General features: G+C 40.6%; 1 protein-coding gene across 1 annotated transcript; it reads left to right on the top strand.

The window, feature by feature from the left end:
* The first annotated feature begins 891 nt into the window (after positions 1-891).
* LOC122909769 (olfactory receptor 18-like) lies at positions 892-1,878 on the top strand. Its single transcript, XM_044254294.1, has one exon. It carries the CDS (start codon positions 1,048-1,050, stop codon positions 1,876-1,878), a length of 831 nt encoding a protein of 276 aa, XP_044110229.1. The 5' UTR covers positions 892-1,047.
* Positions 1,879-21,210: the final 19,332 nt, after the last annotated feature.

Consider the following 21,210-nt stretch of genomic DNA (forward strand, 5'->3'; position numbering starts at 1 on the left):
ATATGTGTATCATTATAGTGTTAAGTAAGTTTTTAAGAAAACTGTTTATGGATGCATAAATCAATACTAATATTATGGAAACTATGAAAGGAAAATACATCTATCACATTCATGACAGTGTTTGTCTTTGGGCAACTGAAATGCAGGGGAATGGGATCATGCAGGGAAAGCAAGAAAACTCATTTTTTAAAAAAATTATTTTTTATTTATTTTCAGCATAACTGTATTCATTATTTTTGCACCACACCCAATGCTCCATGAAATCCATGCCCTCTATAATACCCACCACCTGGTACCCCGACCTCCCAACTCCCGCCCCTTCAAAACCCTCAGATTGTCCTTCAATGGATGAATGGATAAGGAAGATGTGGTCCATATACACTTCTGGAGTATTATGCCTCCATCAGAAAGGACGAATACCCAACTGTTGTAGCAACATGGACAGAACTGGAAGAGATTATGCTGAGTGAAATAAGTCAAGCAGAGAGAGTCAATTATCATATGGTTTCACTTATTTGTGGAGCATAACAAATAGCGTGGAGGACATGGGGAGATAGAGAGAAGAAGGGAGTTGGGGGAAATTGGAAGGGGAGGTGAACCATGAGAGACTATGGACTCTGAAAACTCAGTTTTTACTGGCAACAAATATGAGTTCTGAAGTCAAGTATAACTAGGTATTTCTATGTTTGTATATTTGTATGTTTCTCTAACATTCTTTGGCTCAGTGTCTTCATAGTGGATATATATAGAAACAGGTAAATAGCTCAGACAGCAGTAAGGAAAGAGTTCTAAGAAGAGTATACAGTTGAGAAATGTTGCTGAAGGTACTGAGATGTATGCTGGGAAGTGCGAATTGCTTGAGTCAAAATAGGTGCATTTAGCTGGGTGTCTCTATACTTGTTTTGTTTATTCAATACTCACTTCTTTTTTGAGAGGTGTCCCACCTGCCTGGAACCACAGAATCTAACAGCTGTCTCAGAGTTCCTTCTCCTGGGCCTCTCAGATGATCCAGAACTGGAGCCCTTTCTCTTTGGGCTGTTCCTGTTCATGTACCTGGTCACCTTGCTTGGGAACCTGCTCATCATCCTGGCTGTCAGCTCTGACTCCCACCTCCACACACCCATGTACTTCTTCCTCTCCAACCTGTCCTTGGCTGATATTGGTTTCAGCACCACGACAATCCCCAAGATGCTGGTGAACATTCAAACACACAGCAAGTCTATCACCTATGCAGGCTGCCTAACTCAGGTATCCTTTTTTATCCTGTTTGGGTGTTTGGACAACCTGCTCCTGGCTGTGATGGCCTATGACCGGTTTGTGGCCATTTTTCACCCCCTGAACTATTCAGTCATCATGAACCCATGCCTCTGTGGCTTGCTGGTCCTGATGTCATTTTTTGGCAGCCTTTTAGACTCTCAGATTCATTGTTTGATGGTGTCCCAACTCACCTTCTGCACAAATGTGGAAATTCATCATTTCTTTTGTGATGCACCTCAACTCTTCCAACTTGCCTGCTCTGATATCTCCATCCACACCATACTAATGTATTTTATGGGTGCCATCTTTGGTGGTGTTCCCCTCTCAGGGATCCTTTGTTCTTACACACGAATTGTTTCCTCCATTCTGAAAGTCCCATCCACAGGTGGGAAGTACAAAGCCTTTTCTACCTGTAGCTCCCACCTGTTGGTTGTTTTCTTGTTTTATGGAACAGCTCTTGGTGTGTACCTCAGTTCAGCTGTCTCACATTCTCCCAGGAAGGGTGCAGTAACCTCAGTAATGTATGCTTTGGTTGTTCCCATGCTGAATCCCTTCATTTACAGCCTGCGGAACAGGGATGTCAAGAGAGCTTTGCAGAGGCTCCTCAACAGAACAGTCTAGTCTTCGACTTTTTTTTAGTCTGTTAATTATAAATAATTGCAAAACAAAACCTGGAATTGGCAAGCTTCCTCTTTGGTCATATAATCTTGGTAGCTCATAGTTCCCATTCCTCCTGATTTGTGATATCTAAGTATTGCTTATCTTGGTACACCTTGGATGGAATTAAGGGAATATTCTGGGACTCTCTCTATGGCAAAATCACTGCACAATTGAATCTTATTAACCTGTGGAAGCCTCTGTAGGTAACCAATTACCCAGGTATCCTATAGAAATTGAAACTGTCTTTTATAGTATATTCTCTGGTATTTGTTATGCTCCACAAATAAGTGAAACCATATGATAATTGACTCTCTCTGCTTGACTTATTTCACTCAGCATAATCTCTTCCAGTTCTGTCCATGTTGCTACAAAAGTTGGGTATTCATCCTTTCTGATGGAGGCATAATACTCCATAGTGTATATGGACCACATCTTCCTTATCCATTCATCCGTTGAAGGGCATCTTGGTTCTTTCCACAGTTTGGTGACTGTGGCCATTGCTGCTATAAACATTGGGGTACATATGGCCCTTCTTTTCACTCCATCTGTATCTTTGGGGTAAATACCCAGGAGCGCAATGGCAGGGTCATAGGGAAGCTCTATTTTTAATTTCTTGAGGAATTTCCACACTGTTCTTCAAAGAGGCTGCACCAACTTGCATTCCCACCAACAGTGTAAGAGGGTTCCCCTTTCTCTACATCCCCTCCAACACATATTATTTCCTGTTTGCTGATTTTAGCCATTCTAACTGGTGTAAGGTGATATCTCAATGTGGTTTTAATTTGAATCTCCCTGATGGCTAGTGATGATGAACATTTTTTCATGTGTCTGATAGCCATTTGTATGTCTTGATTGGAGAAGTGTCTGTTCATATCTTCTGCCCATTTTTTGAGGACAAGGGGAGTTAGGGAGGAGAAAGGAGTTGGGGGAAATTGGAAGGGGAAGTGAACCATGAGAGGCTATGAACTCTGAAAAACAATCTGAGGGTTTTGAAAGGGTGGGGGGGTGGGAGGTTGGGGGAACCAGGTGGTGGATATTAGAGAGGGCATGGATTGCATGGAGCACTGGGTGTGGTGCAAAAACAATGAATATGTTATGCTGAAAATAAATAAATAAACAAATAAATAAAAATTTAAAAAAAGAAGAAAAAATATAACATATTCTCTGGAATACTACTCAGCCACCAAAAGATGAAATCTTGCCACTTGCTAATATATGGGTGAAACTCGAGGGTTTTATGGTAAGTGAAATATGTCAATCAGAGAAAGAAAATTATCATATGATCTCACTGATGTGTGGAATTTAGAAAGAAAACAGAGGATCAAAGAAGAGTGGAAAAAAATCAAACCAGATGAAATCAGAGAGGGAGGCAAACCATAAGAGACTCTTAATGATAAGAAACCAACTGAGGATTGGGGCGCCTGGGTGGCTCAGTGGGTTAAAGCCTCTGCCTTTGGCTCAGGTCAAGAATCCAGGGTCTTGGGATTGATTCTCACATTGGGTGATTTGCTCAGCAGGGAACCTGCTTCTCTGCCTACTTGTGATCTCTGTCTGTCAAATAAATAAAATCTTAAAAAAAAAGAAACAAACTGAGGTTTGCTAGAGGGGAGGGTTTGGGGTATAGGGTAACTGGGTGATGGACATTCAGGAGGGCACATGATGTAATGAGCTCTGAGAATTATATAAGACATAATTCATTGATCGCTATTCTGAAATTAATTAAACATTATATGGTTAAGTAATTGAATTTAAATAAAAAACAAAATATATTCTCACCCATTTTCACTGTCACGTCTATTTCCCATAAAACCTTGGCTTTGATCAAATCTATTGATGCAGGTTGTATAAGAGAATGTATGTCCCTGGTTCTCAATCTTGGCTTCATGTTTGAAACATCTGATACACTTTAAAAATCCTCATGTGTGAATTCCACCACCACCAATTAAGATTTAATTGGACTGGAGAGTAAAAAGAACTTGACCGGTTTTTTAACAGCATCCCAGGTCAGTCTAATGTGCAGCTAAGGTGGAGGACTCTTTAATTTCATCAGATCTTTCACCCTGCATGTGTTTGTTCTTCATGGTCAAACCCTGACCATCTCAAAGTGATTGGAGATCAAAAAGGAGGAAATATGAAAGGGTTTTCTATAACAATAGCCAATGCTGTTTTTTCCCTCATATTATTGGTAATACTTTAACCTATCTTTACCTGCTACACTCTACAACTGGTTCATTGTGCTGGATAATTAAGCTATTGTTTTCTGCCCCAAACTTACCCTTTTATACTTTAAGTTGTGATGCTGTGGTAAGGGCTGGAAATCTTTAAAACACTGCTCTGATTTTCCATCTGGCTTCTCTTAAATTCTTCTAATAATTGTAATAAAGATCACATGTGCTAATGCCCAATCTTTCCCCCATGCCTCTTTCCCTGTGGTGTTGTCATTATATCTTGCTGTAATGGCTGTGTTGCCATAATTTTTCTTTTGTGACTTTCGCAGAAGCATTTAATCATATCTGTACTAAAATCACCTTCTTTAAAATAACAAGTGTGGTTTCTCTTTTCTTTATTGAACTCTGACTGACAAATCATAATATAGGGAAGAAATCTACATTGTGAGTGAGATACAATGGGGAGATTGCAGAGTGAGCTCAGGATAAAAAGGTGATTGTAATAATATCTCTTGGTCAAGGGTACACAGTTGAGGTTTCAAGTAGTGGTGATATTTCCCGTGGCTGTGTGGTTCTAACTGCATCTGTAGATTAAGTCACCTAAGTCATTATGGATAAATTTAACTCTTATCTTCATTTCCATTACTCAAGGATAGTGAAGAACCATGTCCTCAGCAAAGGAGAGATCTTTCCTTTCACAAGTAACCCCCCTCATTAGGATTCCACTTTGTCACCATGCTTTCTTCTCTTCCGTCATAATCAATCATCTTTGGGTCCTTCCGTTTTCTGCTACACACCCAGGAACCCAGTCTTTCCATTATAGATGCTACACATAGTTTCTGAGGTAGTAACTTGGGCTTTTTTAAATGCTAACAACTGGTTTAATTTGCTCTGTCTTTACACTAAGCAAATAGGTTGCCAACCTCACTGACAATGAACTTAGTATTGGATGGGCTCTTCCTGCTATTAAGTAACTTCAGATTAATACAATTTTACTCCTGTTCAAGAATTCTAAAACATCTCAACACTCACACCTTCTCTATACTTCTGTCATTTGGTCATTTGGGCTCTCTTAAATTTTCTCTGCCATTGATGTACACATACATAAGCACAATTTTTACACACAGGCAATTAAATTGGGTAAATACTGAAGTTTTCTTTACATCAGTTAATGAGAAATCAAACTCTGAGTTTGTCTTCCAGCCAAGTCTTGGGATCACCCACATTATGAATGCAGAGATCTCTGAGAACCCTTGAAGTATTTAAGCAAGCGATCAAGTCACCAGATAAGTATGTAAAAATAAACAATTGTCTAATATAATAACATACATCACTAAACAGAAAAATTAAAACCTGAGCTGTGTCTCAAACAACAAAAACTTACATCTCCAATGTATAAATTCCAAACCCCAAACCAGGACTACAGAAAGAAAAATAGAAAGTTCTCCTTAGGGACATACATTTTAACTGAGAAAATAGAAATTCAATAAGACTTTTAAAAAAGGTTTTATTTTAACCAATAGCATGGAGGACAAGGGGCGTTAGAGAGGAGTAGGGAATTTGGGTAAACTGGAAGGGGAGGTGAACCATGAGAGACTATGGACTCTGAAAAACAGTCTGAGGGGTTTGAAGTGGCGGGGGTGGTGGTAGGTTGGGGTACCAGGTGGTGGGTATTATAGAGGGCACAGCTTGCATGGAGCACTGGGTGTGGTGAAAAAATAATGAATACTGTTTTTCTGAAAATAAATAAATTGGGAAAAAAAAAGGTTTTATTTATTTGACAAACAGAGGTCACAAGTAGGCAGAGAGAGAGAAGGAAGCAGGCTCCCCACTGAGCAGAGAGCCCAATGTGGGGCTCGATCCCAGGACTCTGGGATCATAACCTGAGTCGAAGGCAGAGGCTTAGCCCACTGAGCCACCCAGGCACCCTCAATAAGATTCTTGGTATAGAAGACCTAATTCTCTCTAAATTACTTGATTAAGTCAGTGGCTGTACAGATATAAAAGTCATATGTTGCTCTCTGTAGTTGAAAAGAATGTGTCTGAATTTTACGATGAGATAGGTAATTGGAAGTCAGAAATGAGGAATAAAAGTCAGCTTCTTCCTGAGAAGAGGAGGGGGTCTAGATACCACCCCCCAACCCAGTGCATTCACTTCTCTCCATCAATTAATAATAGCAAGGCCTTAGAGACTGGGAGAACATGGACCAATCTGGCTAATTATGTGCCAGGTGCTTTGAGTCCTCAGCTGTAAACAATTAGCCTGTGCCTTCCAGCCTTTTAGTTGTCAGTGCCAGGTCAGTGGGCTCCATACATGTGTCTCCTCCTCCCAGAGCCGTCTGCTTGAGGACAACCATACCGGCATCTGTCTTCCTGCCAGTCCTGGAAACAAAGCCTCAATCCTCACCCAGCTCCAGGCAGGGGAGAGGCAGCCAGTTCTGCAAGCCTCCATCCTCCTCCAGCAGAGACACAGTACAGACCAGTGAGTAGGAAGTACAGTGGGAGTGACTGAATGCAGGAAGGACAGGGAGAGCATTGTTCCCTCCTCATCTGACCACTGGGACAGTTGGGATAGCCAGACAGGAGGGGACCAAAATGCAAAGTTTCAATGCAAAGCCCTATGAAGACCTAGTGTTGTTGATTCTGGCAGGGACCCTAGCACTCTCATTTAATTTTCTATTTTTGTCTCTTGCTAGTTCTTTTTCTCCTGGACATCTTCCCATCAAAACAGGAAATAGGTCCTTTTTAAATGTTCCCTAATTCCTCCAATTGATCATGAAGGTGATGATGATGGCGAGGATGGAAGTGCTGTCAGTAAACACAGTGTTATAAACCTTTAGCTTGGAACTCCATGTGCCAGACACTGAGATGAATTTTCTATGTAGTTTGCAAACTTTTATCTGCATTAACACTCCCAGAAAGACAGCAACATGTATTGTCATCATTTCAGAGTTAAGGATAGGAGCACAATATTTTTTTCACTTCCTGATTTTCTTTATTTATTTTTGCCTTCAACTCACCTTTTAAAAAATATTAATTTATTTATTTTCAGCATAACAGTATTCATTATTTTTTCACCACACCCAGTGCTCCATGCAATCAGTGCCCTCTATAATACCCACCACCTGGTACCCCAACCTCCCACCCTCCTGCCCCTTCAAACCCCTCAGATTGTTTGAAGTGGCAGGGGGGGGGTGGGACGTTGGTGTACCAGGTGGTGGGTATTATAGAGGGCACAGCTTGCATGGAGCACTGGGTGTGGTGGAAAAATAATGAGTAATGTTTTTCTGAAAATAAATAAATTGGAAAAAAAAACTCCTCAGATTGTTTTTCAGAGAGACTATGGACTCTGAAAAACAATCACCTTTTTTTCCCCAATTTATTTATTTTCAGAAAAACATTATTCATTATTTTCTCACCACACCCTGTGCTCCATGCAAGCCCTGCCCTCTATAATACCCACCACCTGGTACCCCAACCTCCCACCACCCCGCCACTTCAAACCCCTCAGATTGTTTTTCAGAGTCCATAGTCTCTCATGGTTCACCTCCCCTTCCAAATTACCCAAATTCCCTTCTCCTCTCTAACACCCCTGGTCCTCCAGGCTATTTGTTATGCTCCACAAATAAGTGAAACCATATGATAATTGACTCTCTCTGCTTGACTTATTTCACTCAGCATAATCTCTTCCAGTCCCGTCCATGTTGCTACAAAAGTTGGGTATTCATCCTTTCTGATGGAGGCATAATACTCCATAGTGTATATGGACCACATCTTCCTTATCCATTCATCCGTTGAAGGGCACCTTGGTTCTTTCCATAGTTTGGCGACCGTGGCCATTGCTGCTATTAACATTGGGGTACAGGTGGCCCTTCTTTTCACGACATCTGTGTCTTTGGGGTAAATACCCAGGAGTGAAATTGCAGGGTCATAGGGAATCTCTATTTTTAATTTCTTGAGGAATCTCCACACTGTTCTCCAAAGAGGCTGCACCAACTTGCATTCCCACCAACAGTGTAAGAGGGTTCCCCTTTCTCCACATCCTCTCCAACACATGTTGTTTCCTGTTTTGTTAATTTTGGCCATTCTAACTGGTGTAAGGTGATATCGCAATGTGGTTTTAATTTGAATCTCCCTGAGGGCTAATGATGATGAGCATTTTTTCATGTGTCTGATAGCCGTTTGTATTTCTTGATTGGAGAAGTGTCTGTTCATATCTTCTGCCCATTTTTTGATGTGTTTGCCTGTTTCATGTGGGTTGAGTTTGAGGAGTTCATTATAGATCCTGGATATCAACGTTTTGTCTCTACTGTCATTTGCAAATATCTTCTCCCATTCCGTGGGTTGCCTCTTTGTTTTTTTGACTGTTTCCTTTGCTGTGCAGAAGCTTTTGATTTTGATGAAGTCCCAGAAGTTTATTTTCGCTTTTGTTTCCTTTGCCTTTGGAGACGTATCTTGAAAGAAGTTGCTGTGGCTGATATCAAAGAGATTACTGCCTATGTTTTCCTCTAGGATTCTGATGGATTCCAATCTCATGTTGAGGTCTTTTATCCATTTTGAGTTTATCTTTGTGTACGGTGTAAGAGAATGGTCGAGTTTCATTCTTCTACATATAGCTGTCCAGTTTTCCCAGCACCATTTATTGAAGAGACTGTCTTTTTTCCACTGTATATTTTTTCCTGCTTTGTCAAAGATTAATTGACCATAGAGTTGAGGGTCCATATCTGGGCTCTCTACTCTGTTCCACTGGTCTATGTGTCTGTTTTTTTGCCAGTACCATGCTGTCTTGTTGATCACAGCTTTGTAATAAAGCTTGAAATCAGGTAAGGTGATGCCGCCAGCTTTATTTTTGTTTTTCAACATTTCCTTAGCAATTCGGGTTCTCTTCTGATTCCATACAAATTTTAGGATTATTTGCTCCAGCTCTTTGAAGAATACCGGTGGAATTTTGCTCGGAATGGCATTAAAAGTATAGATTGCTCTAGGCAGTATAGACATTTTAACAATGTTTATTCTTCCGATCCAAGAGCATGGAATGGTCTTCCATCTATTTGTGTCTTCTTCAGTTTCTTTCATGAGTGTTCTGTAGTTCCTCTAGTACAGATCCTTTACCTCTTTAGTTAGGTTTATTCCCAGGTATCTTATGGTTCTTGGTGCTATAGTAAATGGAATCGATTCTCTAATTTCCCTTTCTGTATTTTCATTGTTAGTGTATAAGAAAGCCCCTGATTTCTGCACATTGACTTTGTATCCTGCCACGTTGCTGAATTGCTGTATGAGTTCTAGTAGTTTGGGGGTGGTGTCTTTTGGGTTTTCCATATAAAGAATCATGTCATCTGAAAACAGGGAGAGTTTGACTTCTTCATTACCAATTTGGATACCTTTTATTTCTCTCTGTTGTCTGATTGCTGTTGCTAGGACTTCTAATACTATGTTGAGCAAGAGTGGTGAAAGTGGGCATCCTTGTCTTGTTCCTGATCTCAATGGGAAGGCTGCAAGCTTTTTCCCATTGAGGATGATATTTGCTGTGGGTCTTTCATAGATAGATTTGATGAGGTTCAGGAATGTTCCCTCTATCCCTATACTTTGAAGCGTTTTAATCAGGAATGGATGCTGGATTTTGTCAAGTGCCTTTTCTGGATCAATTGAGAGGACCATGTGGTTCTTCTCTCTTCTCATATTAATTTGTTCTATCACATTGATTGATTTGCGAATGTTGAACCATCTTTGTAGCCCAGGGATGAATCCCACCTGATCATGGTGGATAATCTTTTTAATGTGCTGTTGGATCCTGTTGGCTAGGATCTTGTTGAGAATCTTAGCATCCATATTCATCAGTGATATTGGTCTGAAATTCTCCTTTTTGGTAGGGTCCTTGCCTGGTTTGGGGATCAGGGTAATGCTGGCTTCATAGGAAGAGTCTGGAAGTTTTCCTTCTGCTTCAATCTTTTGAAACAGCTTCAGGAGAATAGGTGTTATTTCTTCTTGGAAGGTTTGGTAGAATTCCACAGGGAATCCGTCAGTTCCTGGGCTCTTGTTTTTTGGGAGGTTTTTGATCACTGATTCAATCTCGTTATTAGATATCGGTCTATTCAGGTTGTCGATTTCTTCCTGGTTCAATTTTGGTAGTTTATATTTTTCCAGGAATGCATCCATTTCATCTAGGTTGCTAAGCTTATTGGCATATAACTGTTCATAATAACTTCTGATGATTGTTTCTACTTCCTTGGCGTTAGTTGTGATCTCTCCCTTTTCATTCATAATTTTATGAATTTGGGCTTTCTCTCTTTTCTTTCGGATTAGTGTAGCCAGTGGCTTATCGATCTTATTGATTCTTTCAAAAAACCAGCTTCTAGTTTCATTGATACGTTCTACTGTATCTCTGGTTTCTCCCTCATTGATCTCAGCTCTAATCTTGATGATTTCCCTTCTTATGTGTGGAGTTGGTTTGATTTGTTGTTGATCCTCCAGTTCTTTAAGGTGTAGAGACAGCTGGTGTGTTCTGGATTTTCAATTTTTTTTAAAACATTTTATTTATTTATTTGTCAGAGACAGAGGGAGAGAAAGCGAGTGAGCACAGGCAGACAAAGCGGCAGGCAGAGGCAGAGGGAGAAGCAGGCTCCCTTCCGAGCAAGGAGCCTGATGTGGCACTCAATCCCAGGAGCCTGGGATCATGACCTGAGCTGAAGGCAGCTGCTTAACCAACTGAACCACTCAGGCGTCCCTGGATTTTCAATTTTTTTGAGCGAGGCTTGGATGGCTATATATTTTCCCCTTAGGACAGCCTTTGCTGTGTCCCATAGGTTTTGGACTGAAGTGTCTTCATTCTCATTGGTTTCCATGAATTGTTTCAGTTCTTCTTTGATATCCTGGTTGATCCAAGCATTCTTAAGCAAGGTGGTCTTTAGCTTCCAGGTGTTTGAGTTCCTTCGGAACTTTTCCTTGTGATTGAGCTCCAGTTTCAAAGCATTGTGATCGGAGTATATGCAGGGAATCATCTCAGTCTTTTGGTATCAGTTGAGTCCTGATTTGTGACCCAGTATGTGGTCTATTCTGGAGAAGGTTCCGTGTGCACTTGAGAAGAATCAGTATTCTGTTGTTTTAGGGTGGAATGTTCTGTATATATCTATGAGGTCCATCTGGTCCAATGTGTCATTCAATGCTCTTGTTTCTTTATTGATTTTCTGCTTCGATGATCTGTCTAATTCTGAAAGAGGCGTGTTAAGATCTCCTACGATTAGTGTATTCATATCAATATGACTCTTTATCTTGATTAACAGTTTTCTTAAGTAATTGGCTGCTCCCATATTGGGAGCATAGATATTTACAATTGTTAGATCATCTTGGTGGATAGTCCCTTTAAGGATTATGTAGTGTCCTTCTGTATCTCTGACTACAGTCTTTAGTTTGAAGTCCAATTTATCTGATATGTGAATCGCTGCCCCAGCCTTCTTTTGAGGCCCATTGGCATGAAAGATGCTTCTCCATCCCTTCACTTTCAGTCTGCGTGTATCTTTAGGTTCTAAATGGGTCTCTTGTAGACAACATATGGATGGGTCCTGTTGTTTTATCCAATCTGCAACCCTGTGCCGTTTTATGGGTGCATTTAGGCCATTCACATTGAGAGTGATTATTGATAGATACGTTTTTATTGACATCGAGTTACCTTTGAAGTCTTTCTTTCTGCAGACTGTCTCTATATATCTGTTCAATGCTATTCTTGGGATTTTTCCTCTTTTATAGAACCCCCCTTAATATTTCCTGCAGTGTCGGCTTGGTGGTTGCATAGTCTTTTAAGCCTTGCCGGTCTTGAAAACTCTTTATCTCTCCATCCATTTTGAATGTCAGTCTTGCTGGATAAAGTATTCTTGGCTGCATGTTCTTCTCATTTAGTGCCCTGAATATATCTTGCCAGCCTCTTCTGGCTTGCCAGGTCTCTGTGGACAGGTCTGACGTTATTCTGATGGGCTTCCCTCTGTAAGTAAGGAGCCTCTTTGCCCTGGCGGCTTTCAAGAGATTATACCTACAATTATAATTCCTCAATTTGACTATCAGGTGTCGTGATGTTTTTTTTGGAATGTATAATCTTGGGTGGAGACCGTTCAGCCTCTAGTACATGAACACTGGTTCCATTCACGATATTGGGAAAATTTTCATGAAGGACTTGTTCCACGATATCTTCTAGACTTCTTTCTTTCTCCTCCCCTTCAGGAATTCCAATAATTCTGACGTTGGAACGCTTCATGGCATCATTTATTTCCCCGATTCTGTTTTCGTGGTTTTTAATCTGTTTGTTCCAGGCTTCCTCCTGATCCTTTCTCTCTATCTGTTTGTCTTCCAGATCACTAATTCTATCTTCTGTCTCAGTTACCCTAGCTTTGAGAGAGTTTAGATTAGATTGGAACTCATTGAGAGCATTGTGAACCTCTTCCCTGGTAGCTTTGAGTTCCGCCCTAACATTGTGAACATCCTGTCTGGTCGCTTTCAGTTCGGCTCTAATCAATTCTGTTTGGTCATCCATGGCTTTCTCCAACCTAGCTATTGCCTGGATAATTGTTAGCCTGAAGTCTCTTTCCGACATATTGTCTATGTTGATAGCCGTTAGCTCTGTTGCAGAAGGTCCATCCTCTGTATTTTTCTTCTGTTGGGCATTCCTCCTCCTAGTCATTTTGGTGGGAGAAGACTGAACAGATGTAGCTGGATGTACCAACTCTGGTGCAGTCAAGGTGAACCCTGGAACACTTCTGAGCAATCAGGATTCCCCACCCAAACGAGAGACAAAAGAAAAGAAAAAGAAAAAGAAAAAAAAAGAAAAGAAGAAGACGAAAAAGAAAAGAGAGAGATAGAGAGAGAGACAGGAAAGAAAGGGAAGATGAAAAAGAAGGTTCAGCCCAGATGGGCCCCAAGGTAAGATTTATGAAGTAGACAAACAAAAAGAGATAAAAAGACTGATACAAGTATATGGCAAGAGAAAAAAAAATATATATGCAAGTAAAGAAAGAACCTCGTCAAAAAGAACCGCAAGTGTAAAATTTATATGCTATCAGGACAAACACAAAAAACACAGAAACACTGGTGGAAGAAGATGGGAGAGTTCTTATAAATTCTCAGTGTGTGCGAGGAAGGTTGTTTTGATTCTTCCTGGATGTATCTTGATATCTTTGTTAAAGGACTCAACTTTCCTAAGATAAAGGGGATTAAAAATTGGTTTACCTATAGGGGTAGTATTGATTGGGGAAAGGAGATTATTTTGAAGTTTAACTCTATATGAATATTAGAAGATAAAGATAAAAAAGAATAAACTAGACTAAACTAAACTAAAATTTTAAAAAAGGAATTCAAAAAATAAAAATTCAAAAGAAAAACATAGGTGTATGTATCAAAAAGTTCCGGTTAGAAAGGTATTATGGAATTTGATGTACTGTACAGCTCGCTGTGATGGTAAATAGGTTAAAAAATTACCTATGTGTAAAAAAAAAAATGAACCGGAATAGTGGAAATGAGGGAACAATACAAGTTTTTCTATGAAGTAGTGGTTGTTCTCTTATAGTCCTTTTTTTTTTTCTTTCTTGGTTTGTTTTCTGGGAGAGGGGCCTGCCACGTGGGTTGTCAGTCAATGATGTTTCCTGAGTTGAGTCCTCCTGCCCCCCTCAAGGGGGTGGGCTCTGGGGAAACTGGTTTTTTTTTTTCAGGCTTTCAGGCATAAAAAGCAGTTTTTATGCTTGTTCACTTTTTTTCCCGCTCACCTTGACCGCCTTTGATGGTTTTTGTAGTATTAGAAGAAATCAAACCACACCCTGATCTCCCTCTCAGAGAGAAGCCTCAGTCTGGGTGCAGAAGCTGAATAAATTCCCCTTTGGCCGCTGGCAGAGCAGGTTCCAAGTTGCAGACCCTGGGGCACAGCATCTTTTGCTCGTCCCCAAAGCCAAGGCAGTGGCGGCTGTCTGGGAGCTCCCGACTGCCAGAGAGGTTCCAAGCAGTGATAGCACACTGAGATTTTGCTGCCGGCCCGGGCTGGGAGTGCCCGGCTTGCGCGCACCTCTTTTCAGAGGCGGCTGTAGGTCGGGCGCGTGTCTGGGGCACTGAGAACGGGGCGCTGGTCCGTAAGCCGCAGGCTGGGCTTTTGCGCGCCTCTGTCTGGGGAAGAGTTTCGGGCGCGCGGCTTAGGCTTTGAAACAATGGCGCGGGTCAAAGAGCGCCGGCGGGGCCTTTGTAACTCAGGGGAGCATGAGGGACTTGCGCGCGTGTCTCAAGCTTTGTGGTAGGGCTAGCGCGCGTTCTGCAGACCGGGGCGGCTCCCATCTACTCACAGGAGCCAGAACCCACCCATTCTCGGGCGCGCTGGCAGCTTAGGGACCCAGAGCGGTTTCTCCGCCGCACTCTCTCTGCCTCCGCGCCGGGGAGGCCGTCTGGGTCGGGGACTTAAGCCCCTGTCCCTAGCCGCCCCGATTCCCACAATTCCCCCCCCCCGCCGCGATCCTTTGCTCTTTTGGAGTGCTTTCAACCAGTCTCCAAGTTAATGCTGGTCCCCAGACGCAGGGCGCTCTCGCTCGTATCGGGGTATTACTTTCGCACCGGTCGCCTCTGGTGGCTCCCTCCCCCTTTTGTTTATCTTCCGATATCAGTCCCCTTTCCCATTCCGCTTTACCTGCTCACTGGCGTCTTCTGCCCCTGTAGAGATCCAGACGTGTATAATTCTGATCTCAGGCTGATTTCATGGGTGATCAGAGTTCTTTGGTAGGTAATCAGCTCACTTTGGGGTACGGCTGAAAAGGCACCTCTTCCTACTACCCCGCCATCTTGTCCCCTCCAATCACCTTTTTTTAAAATTTATTTTTTATTTTCAGCATAACAGTATTCATTATTTTTGCACTACACCCAGTGCTCCATGCAATCCGTGCCCTCTATAATACCCACCACCTGGTACCCCAGCCTCCCACCCTCCTGCCCCTTCAAAACCCTCAGATTGTTTTTCAGAGTCCATAGTCTCTCATGGTTCACCTCCCCTTCCAATTTCCCCAACTCCCTTCTCTCTAACTCCCCATGTCCTCCATGCTATTTGTTATGCTCCACAAATAAGTGAAACCATATGATAATTGACTCTCGCTGCTTGACTTATTTCACTCACCTTTTAAACATTTTTAATTTAAATTCCAATTAGGAGAAGAAAGGGAAAAAAAGGGAGGTGGGAATCAGAGGGAAGACGAACCATGAGGGACTGGACTCCAGGAACAACCTGAGGGTTTTAGAGGGGAGGGGAGTGGAGGTATGGATTAGCCAGGTGGTGGGTATTAAGAAGGGCATGTATTGCATGGAGCACTGGGTGTTATACACAAACGGATCATGGAACATTATATCAAGACTACTGATACATTGAAAGGTGACTAACATAATAAAAAAATAAATTGCAGTTAGTTAACATACATTGTACTGTTAGTTTCAGTTGTACAATATGTTGATTCAACATTTCCATTCATCACCCAGTGCACAACAGGAGAAGTCCCTCCTTAATCCCTTCACCTTTTCACCCAACCTCCAACCCACCTCCCCTCTGGTAACCATCAGTTTGTTTTCTATAGTTAAGAGTCTGTTTCTTGGTTTTCCCCTCTCTCTCTCTCTCTTCCCCCACCTCCTTTGCTAGTTTGTTTTGTTTCTTAAATTTCACATATGTGTGAAATCATATGGTAATAGTTAGTCTTTTTCTGACTGACTTCTTTTGCTTAGTATAATACTCTCTAGCTCCATTGCAAATCTCATACCTTTGATGGCTGACTAGTATTCTATTGTATACATACAGCACATCTGCCTTATCCATTCATCAGTCGATGGACACTGTGGCTGTTTCCCAACAACACTGTTGTTGAAAATGCTTCTATGATAATTGCCTCTCTCTGCTTGACTTATTTCACTCAGCATAATCTCTTCCAGTCCCGTCCATGTTGCTACAAAAGTTGGGTATTCATCCTTTCTGATGGAGGCATAATACTCCATAGTGTATATGGACCACATCTTCCTTATCCATTCGTCCATTGAAGGGCATCTTGGTTCTTTCCACAGTTTGGCGACAATGGCCATTGCTGCTATAAACATTGGGGTACAGATGGCCCTTCTTTTCAGTACATCTGTATCTCTGGGGTAAATACCCAGGAGTGCAATGGCAGGGTCATAGGGAAGTTCTATTTTTAATTTCTTGAGGAATCTCCACACTGTTCTCCAAAAAGGCTGCACCAACTTGCATTCCCACCAACAGTGGAAGAGGGTTTCCCTTTCTCCACATCCTTTCCAACACATGTTGTTTCCTGTCTTGCTGATTTTGGCCATTCTAACTGGTGTAAGGTGATATCTCAATGTAGTTTTAAGTGAATCTCCCTGATGGCTAGTGATGATGAACATTTTTTCATGTGTCTGATAGCCATTTGTATGTCTTTAATAAGTCAAGCAGAGAGAGTCAATTATCATATGGTTTCACTTTTTTGTGGAGCATAACAAAAAGCATGGAGGACATAGGGAATTAGAGAGAAGGGGGTTGGGGTAAATTGGAAGGGGAGGTGAATCATGAGACACTATGGACTTTGAAAAACAATCTGAGGGGTTTGAAGTGGCGGGGGGGGTGGGAGGTAGGGGTACCAGGTGGTGGGTATTATAGAGGGCACGGCTTGCATGGAGCACTGGGTGTGGTGAAAAAATAATGATACTGTTATGCTGAAAATAAATAAATGAGAAAAAAAGAAAAAGATGAATAAGGAAATTGAGAGTAGTCAAAGTTTTGCAGCAATTTGACCCCATCAAATTGCTGTGGTACACTAACACACCATCAGTGGGCTTACAGTTTGCATGGTATGTCTTTGTTATTTGTATTCTTTTCTCTAGCAACTCACTTTTATTTTACAAAAGTATCATTCTGAAGGGGGGAAAAAGGAAACAAACTAAGCTTGCTCTGGCTCATCCATGAATAATTATACAATCATAACTATGTAAGTTATTAGTATGTATAATTATTATAATTAGTATAATACTAATATGTAAATATTAGTATTAACCCTACCACTATGTGCATTAGTACAGTAATGCCCTGTGATTATATGCTCTATGATAATATCACCCATGATGATATGAATTTGGATATAAAATGTTTGCTGACTAGCTTCTGTCTCCAAAGTAGGCTGACTTTGGATATTCAGTTACTTTGGATTAACTCAACATTATATTGTATGCAATTAAATTTCTGATCCTAAAAAAAAAGAAAAAAAATGCTTCTATGAATATCATGGTACATGTATTCCTTTGAAACAGTATTTTTTTTAAAAAAGATTTTATTTATTTATTTGACAGAGAGAGAGAGAGAGAGAGAGAGAAAGATAGGGAACACAAGCCAGGGGAGAAGGAGAGAGAGAAGTAGGCTTCCTGCTAAGCTTGAAGCCTAAGGCAGGACTTGATCTCAGGGCTCAGAGTCATGACCTGAGCTGAAGGCAGATGCCTAACAACTGAGCCACTCAGGTGCCCCATGGATCAGTACTCTTTTGTCTTTTAAATACGCAGTAGTTCAGTTACTCGATCATAGTGTTGTTCTATTTTTAACTTTCTGAGGAACCTCCATACTGTTTTCCAGAGTGGCTGCACCAGTTTGCATTCCCGCCAACAGAACACGAGTGTTCCTTTTTCTCCACATCCTCACCAACTCTTGTTTCTTGTATTGTTGATTTTAGCCATTCTGACAGGTATGAAGTAATATCTTATTGTAGTTTTGATTTGCATTTCCCTGATGATGAGCAATGTTGGTCATCTGTATGTCTTCTTTGGAAGATTATCTATTCCTGTCTTCTGTTCATGTTTTAATTGGATTATTTGTTTTTGGGGTGTTGAGTTTCATAAGTTTTTTGCAGATTTTGGATACTAACCCTTTATCAGATATGGCATTTACAAATATTGTCTCCCATTCCATAGTTGCCTTTAGTGTTGTTGATTGCTTCCTTTGCTTTGCAGAAGCTTTTTAAGTTTTTCCTGGGGTAGACAGGGGATGAATTCAGGTTTGAATGCAGACAGTGAGACTGTTTACAGGCTACCCAGACAGTATTCTCTCCTGCCTATCCAAGTCTCACCTCTCTTTCTTTTTTTTTTTTTTTTTTATTTTTTTTTTCCCAATTTATTTATTTTCAGAAAAACAGTATTCATTATTTTTTCACCACACCCAGTGCTCCATGCAAGCTGTGCCCTCTATAATACCCACCACCTGGTACCCCAACCTCTCTTTCTTGTTACTCCAGGCAAAGACCTCAGCTCCCTGTGTTTTTCCCGTTTGGCTGTTCATGCTAGAAGATACCAGAGAGCAGTTAGTGTCACCTGCTGCATCAACTGTAGAAAAGATGGCTGAGATGAAGGTAGAGATCATGAAGAGTCAGCTCATGACAATTCAGGGCAGCTCTCTTTCTTGCCTCAGCTATCAGATTTTGCTTCATATTCCACATTCTTCCTTATTCCTATAATTTAGGCCCTCTTGACCTCTAGGGAGATTTAGGGTCAGGATATTAGATTCCATTCTTAGTCAGGAAATAAGAAACTGTTCCCTGATTATCTTAGCAATTTTGGAAAAGACCTCTGGACTTCTGCTTAAATTCTTTGAAGTGCAGGGAAACAGAACAAAGCAGTCAGTTCATGCACCTCAGAGACCCACCACTTAATTCTGAATCTTATCTCCTCTACCTTCATCTATATGACACTGGGCGAGTTCTTAATGTCTACAACTGTACTGATCAAGAATTAAGATGAGCACCTAACATGTGACTAAATATGGTAGATGCATATAGTAAGGATAAGTTAAGTTTTAGGTATTGTTGTGGTTCTTATTGTCATTACCAAGGATAAGCACCATCTATCCAGCTAAAATATCCTGTGATCAGAAGTTTCAGTTTTCCCTAGATCCTGAAAGAACTTTTTTTGGTGCTTATGTAGGTAGATACTGAGTGTTTGGAGGGAAGCAACTGAATCACAGTCATTTCTGATTTCCCAGAACTTATACTTTGCTTGGCACAGTGTAGGCTCCAAGAGCACCAGTGGTCTCTGTTCAATATTGAATGGACCCTTCTTTGGTTCTCAGAAACAAGACAGAGACAGCGTGGGTTCCATGCATTGGGAGATTTGCTTCCTTCCAATGATGTTTCACAGACCTAGATGAAAAATAAAACAGTGCTTCTCTGTATCTATGCCACAGATTTTCTAAGAGACCTATCATTTTCTACTTAACAGACTCTTCAGTTGAAAATTACTGGCAATTTCCATAAAGATGAAAATTAAAAGAGGAAAAAAAGAGAAATGGAGACAAATCTTACTGCACCTAACTGAGACACATTTAGCCATTTTCACCCTCTCTTTTTCTTTCTTCTTTCTTTTTTTTAGAGAGGGAGAGGCAGTGGGGGCCATTCTTGATCTCTCATACCTGAGATCATAACCTGAGCCAAAATCAAGAGTTGGACATTTAACCAATGGAGTCACCCAGGCGCCCCAATTTCTATGCATACTTGAGTGAGTTTCCTGGGACATGATAGGCTTCTACCTGATAAATAATAAAGTAAAGCTGATTAAAACTTTCTTAGGATTGAGTTTCACCAATAAACCCACCATTCCAGTAACAATGCCATTCTGATATTCAAACCATAAATGAGTATTTATTGGGGTGCAAACTTCTTTTAGATGCCGCCCATATCTTGATATAGATGATATTCTCCCCATTTCTAGATGGAGGGTAACAGCACAGAGAGGTTGGGATGTTGACATATTCTCCATGTTTAGTCTGATTCCCATCCCAGGGCTCTGTGCACTCCACCAGGGTAGAATGGTTGCTTTCTTTTCAAGTGTGCTTTAGTTCCAGATGAGCAAACAGAGACAGGATGAACAATTCCTTTTCTTGGGATTCTGTGAGTTTATCTGTGATTAGGGAAATGGGATAACTGGTTCACCAGGGCCTTTATTACATGAATATTATAGATCATAAGATTTTCTATGAGTAATAATGCATTTTACAGCCTATTTTGGAAATCTGTGATATAAAAATATTATTCCTTATCCAAGATAGGTACTTTCCCATGTATTTATCATGTAAAGACCATTTGAACACGGACTTTGGGGACCATTCTGATTCTATCCCTTGATAATAAAAGCATGATGTTGATTTTGTCTATACTTTCTATTAGGAAAGCAATAGGATAATTAATAGTAAAATTGTATATATATTGATTTTTCACAATATTATCATCTTTTATGTCTATAAATTATAGAAATTCTCATTTGTGTAATACAGAGGTGGGCACAGGAATTTTATTAGGAATATTGTAATAAGGGACATCCAGATGGCTCAGTCATTTACGTGTCCAACTCTTGATTTTGGCTCAGGTCATGATCTCAGAGTCCTTAGATGGAGCCCCTCACTGGGCTCTGTGCTCAGTGTGAGCCAGCTTAAGGATCTCTCTCTCCCTCTACCTCCTTCTGCTTGTACTCTCTTTCTCTGTTTGTCTCAGAATAAATAAATAATTTTTTAAAAAAGGGAATATTGTAATAAGAAATTAAGAGATCATAAAGTTCATCTTTCAGGTAATACTATGCCACTTTTGAAGTGCTTGAAATAGATGGATATACTCCACAGACACTTAAAACTCATTGTTGTGGTAAGTGAGAACTCAGGAAACATTATGTGTATTATTATAGTATTAATTAAGTTTTTAAGAAAACTGTTTATGGATGCATAAATCAATACTAATATTATGGAAACATTGAAAGGAAAATACATCTACCATATTCATGACAGTGTTTGTCTTTGGGCAACTGAAATGCAGGGGAATGGGATTATGCATGGAAAGCAAGAAAACTCAGTTTTTACTGGCAACAAATATGAGTTCTGAAGTCAAGTATAACTAGGTATTTATATGTTTGTATATTTGTATGTTTCTCTAACATTCTTTGGCTCAATGTCTTCATAGTGGGTATATATAGAAACAGGTAAATAGCTCAGACAACAATAAGGAAAGAGTTCTAAGAAGAGTTTACAATTGAGAAATGTTGCTGAAGGTACTGGGATGTATGCTGGGAAGTGCGAATTGCTTGAATCAAAATAGGTGCATTTAGCTGGGTGTCT

The sequence above is a fragment of the Neovison vison genome, chromosome 6, assembly GCF_020171115.1.
Source record: "Neovison vison isolate M4711 chromosome 6, ASM_NN_V1, whole genome shotgun sequence".
NCBI classification, from domain to species: Eukaryota; Metazoa; Chordata; class Mammalia; order Carnivora; family Mustelidae; genus Neogale; species Neogale vison.

Excerpts from the sequence above, each read along its gene's own strand:
- LOC122909769 (XM_044254294.1), top strand. The coding sequence starts at position 1,048 with ATGTACCTGGTCACCTTGCTTGGGAACCTGCTCATCATCCTGGCTGTC.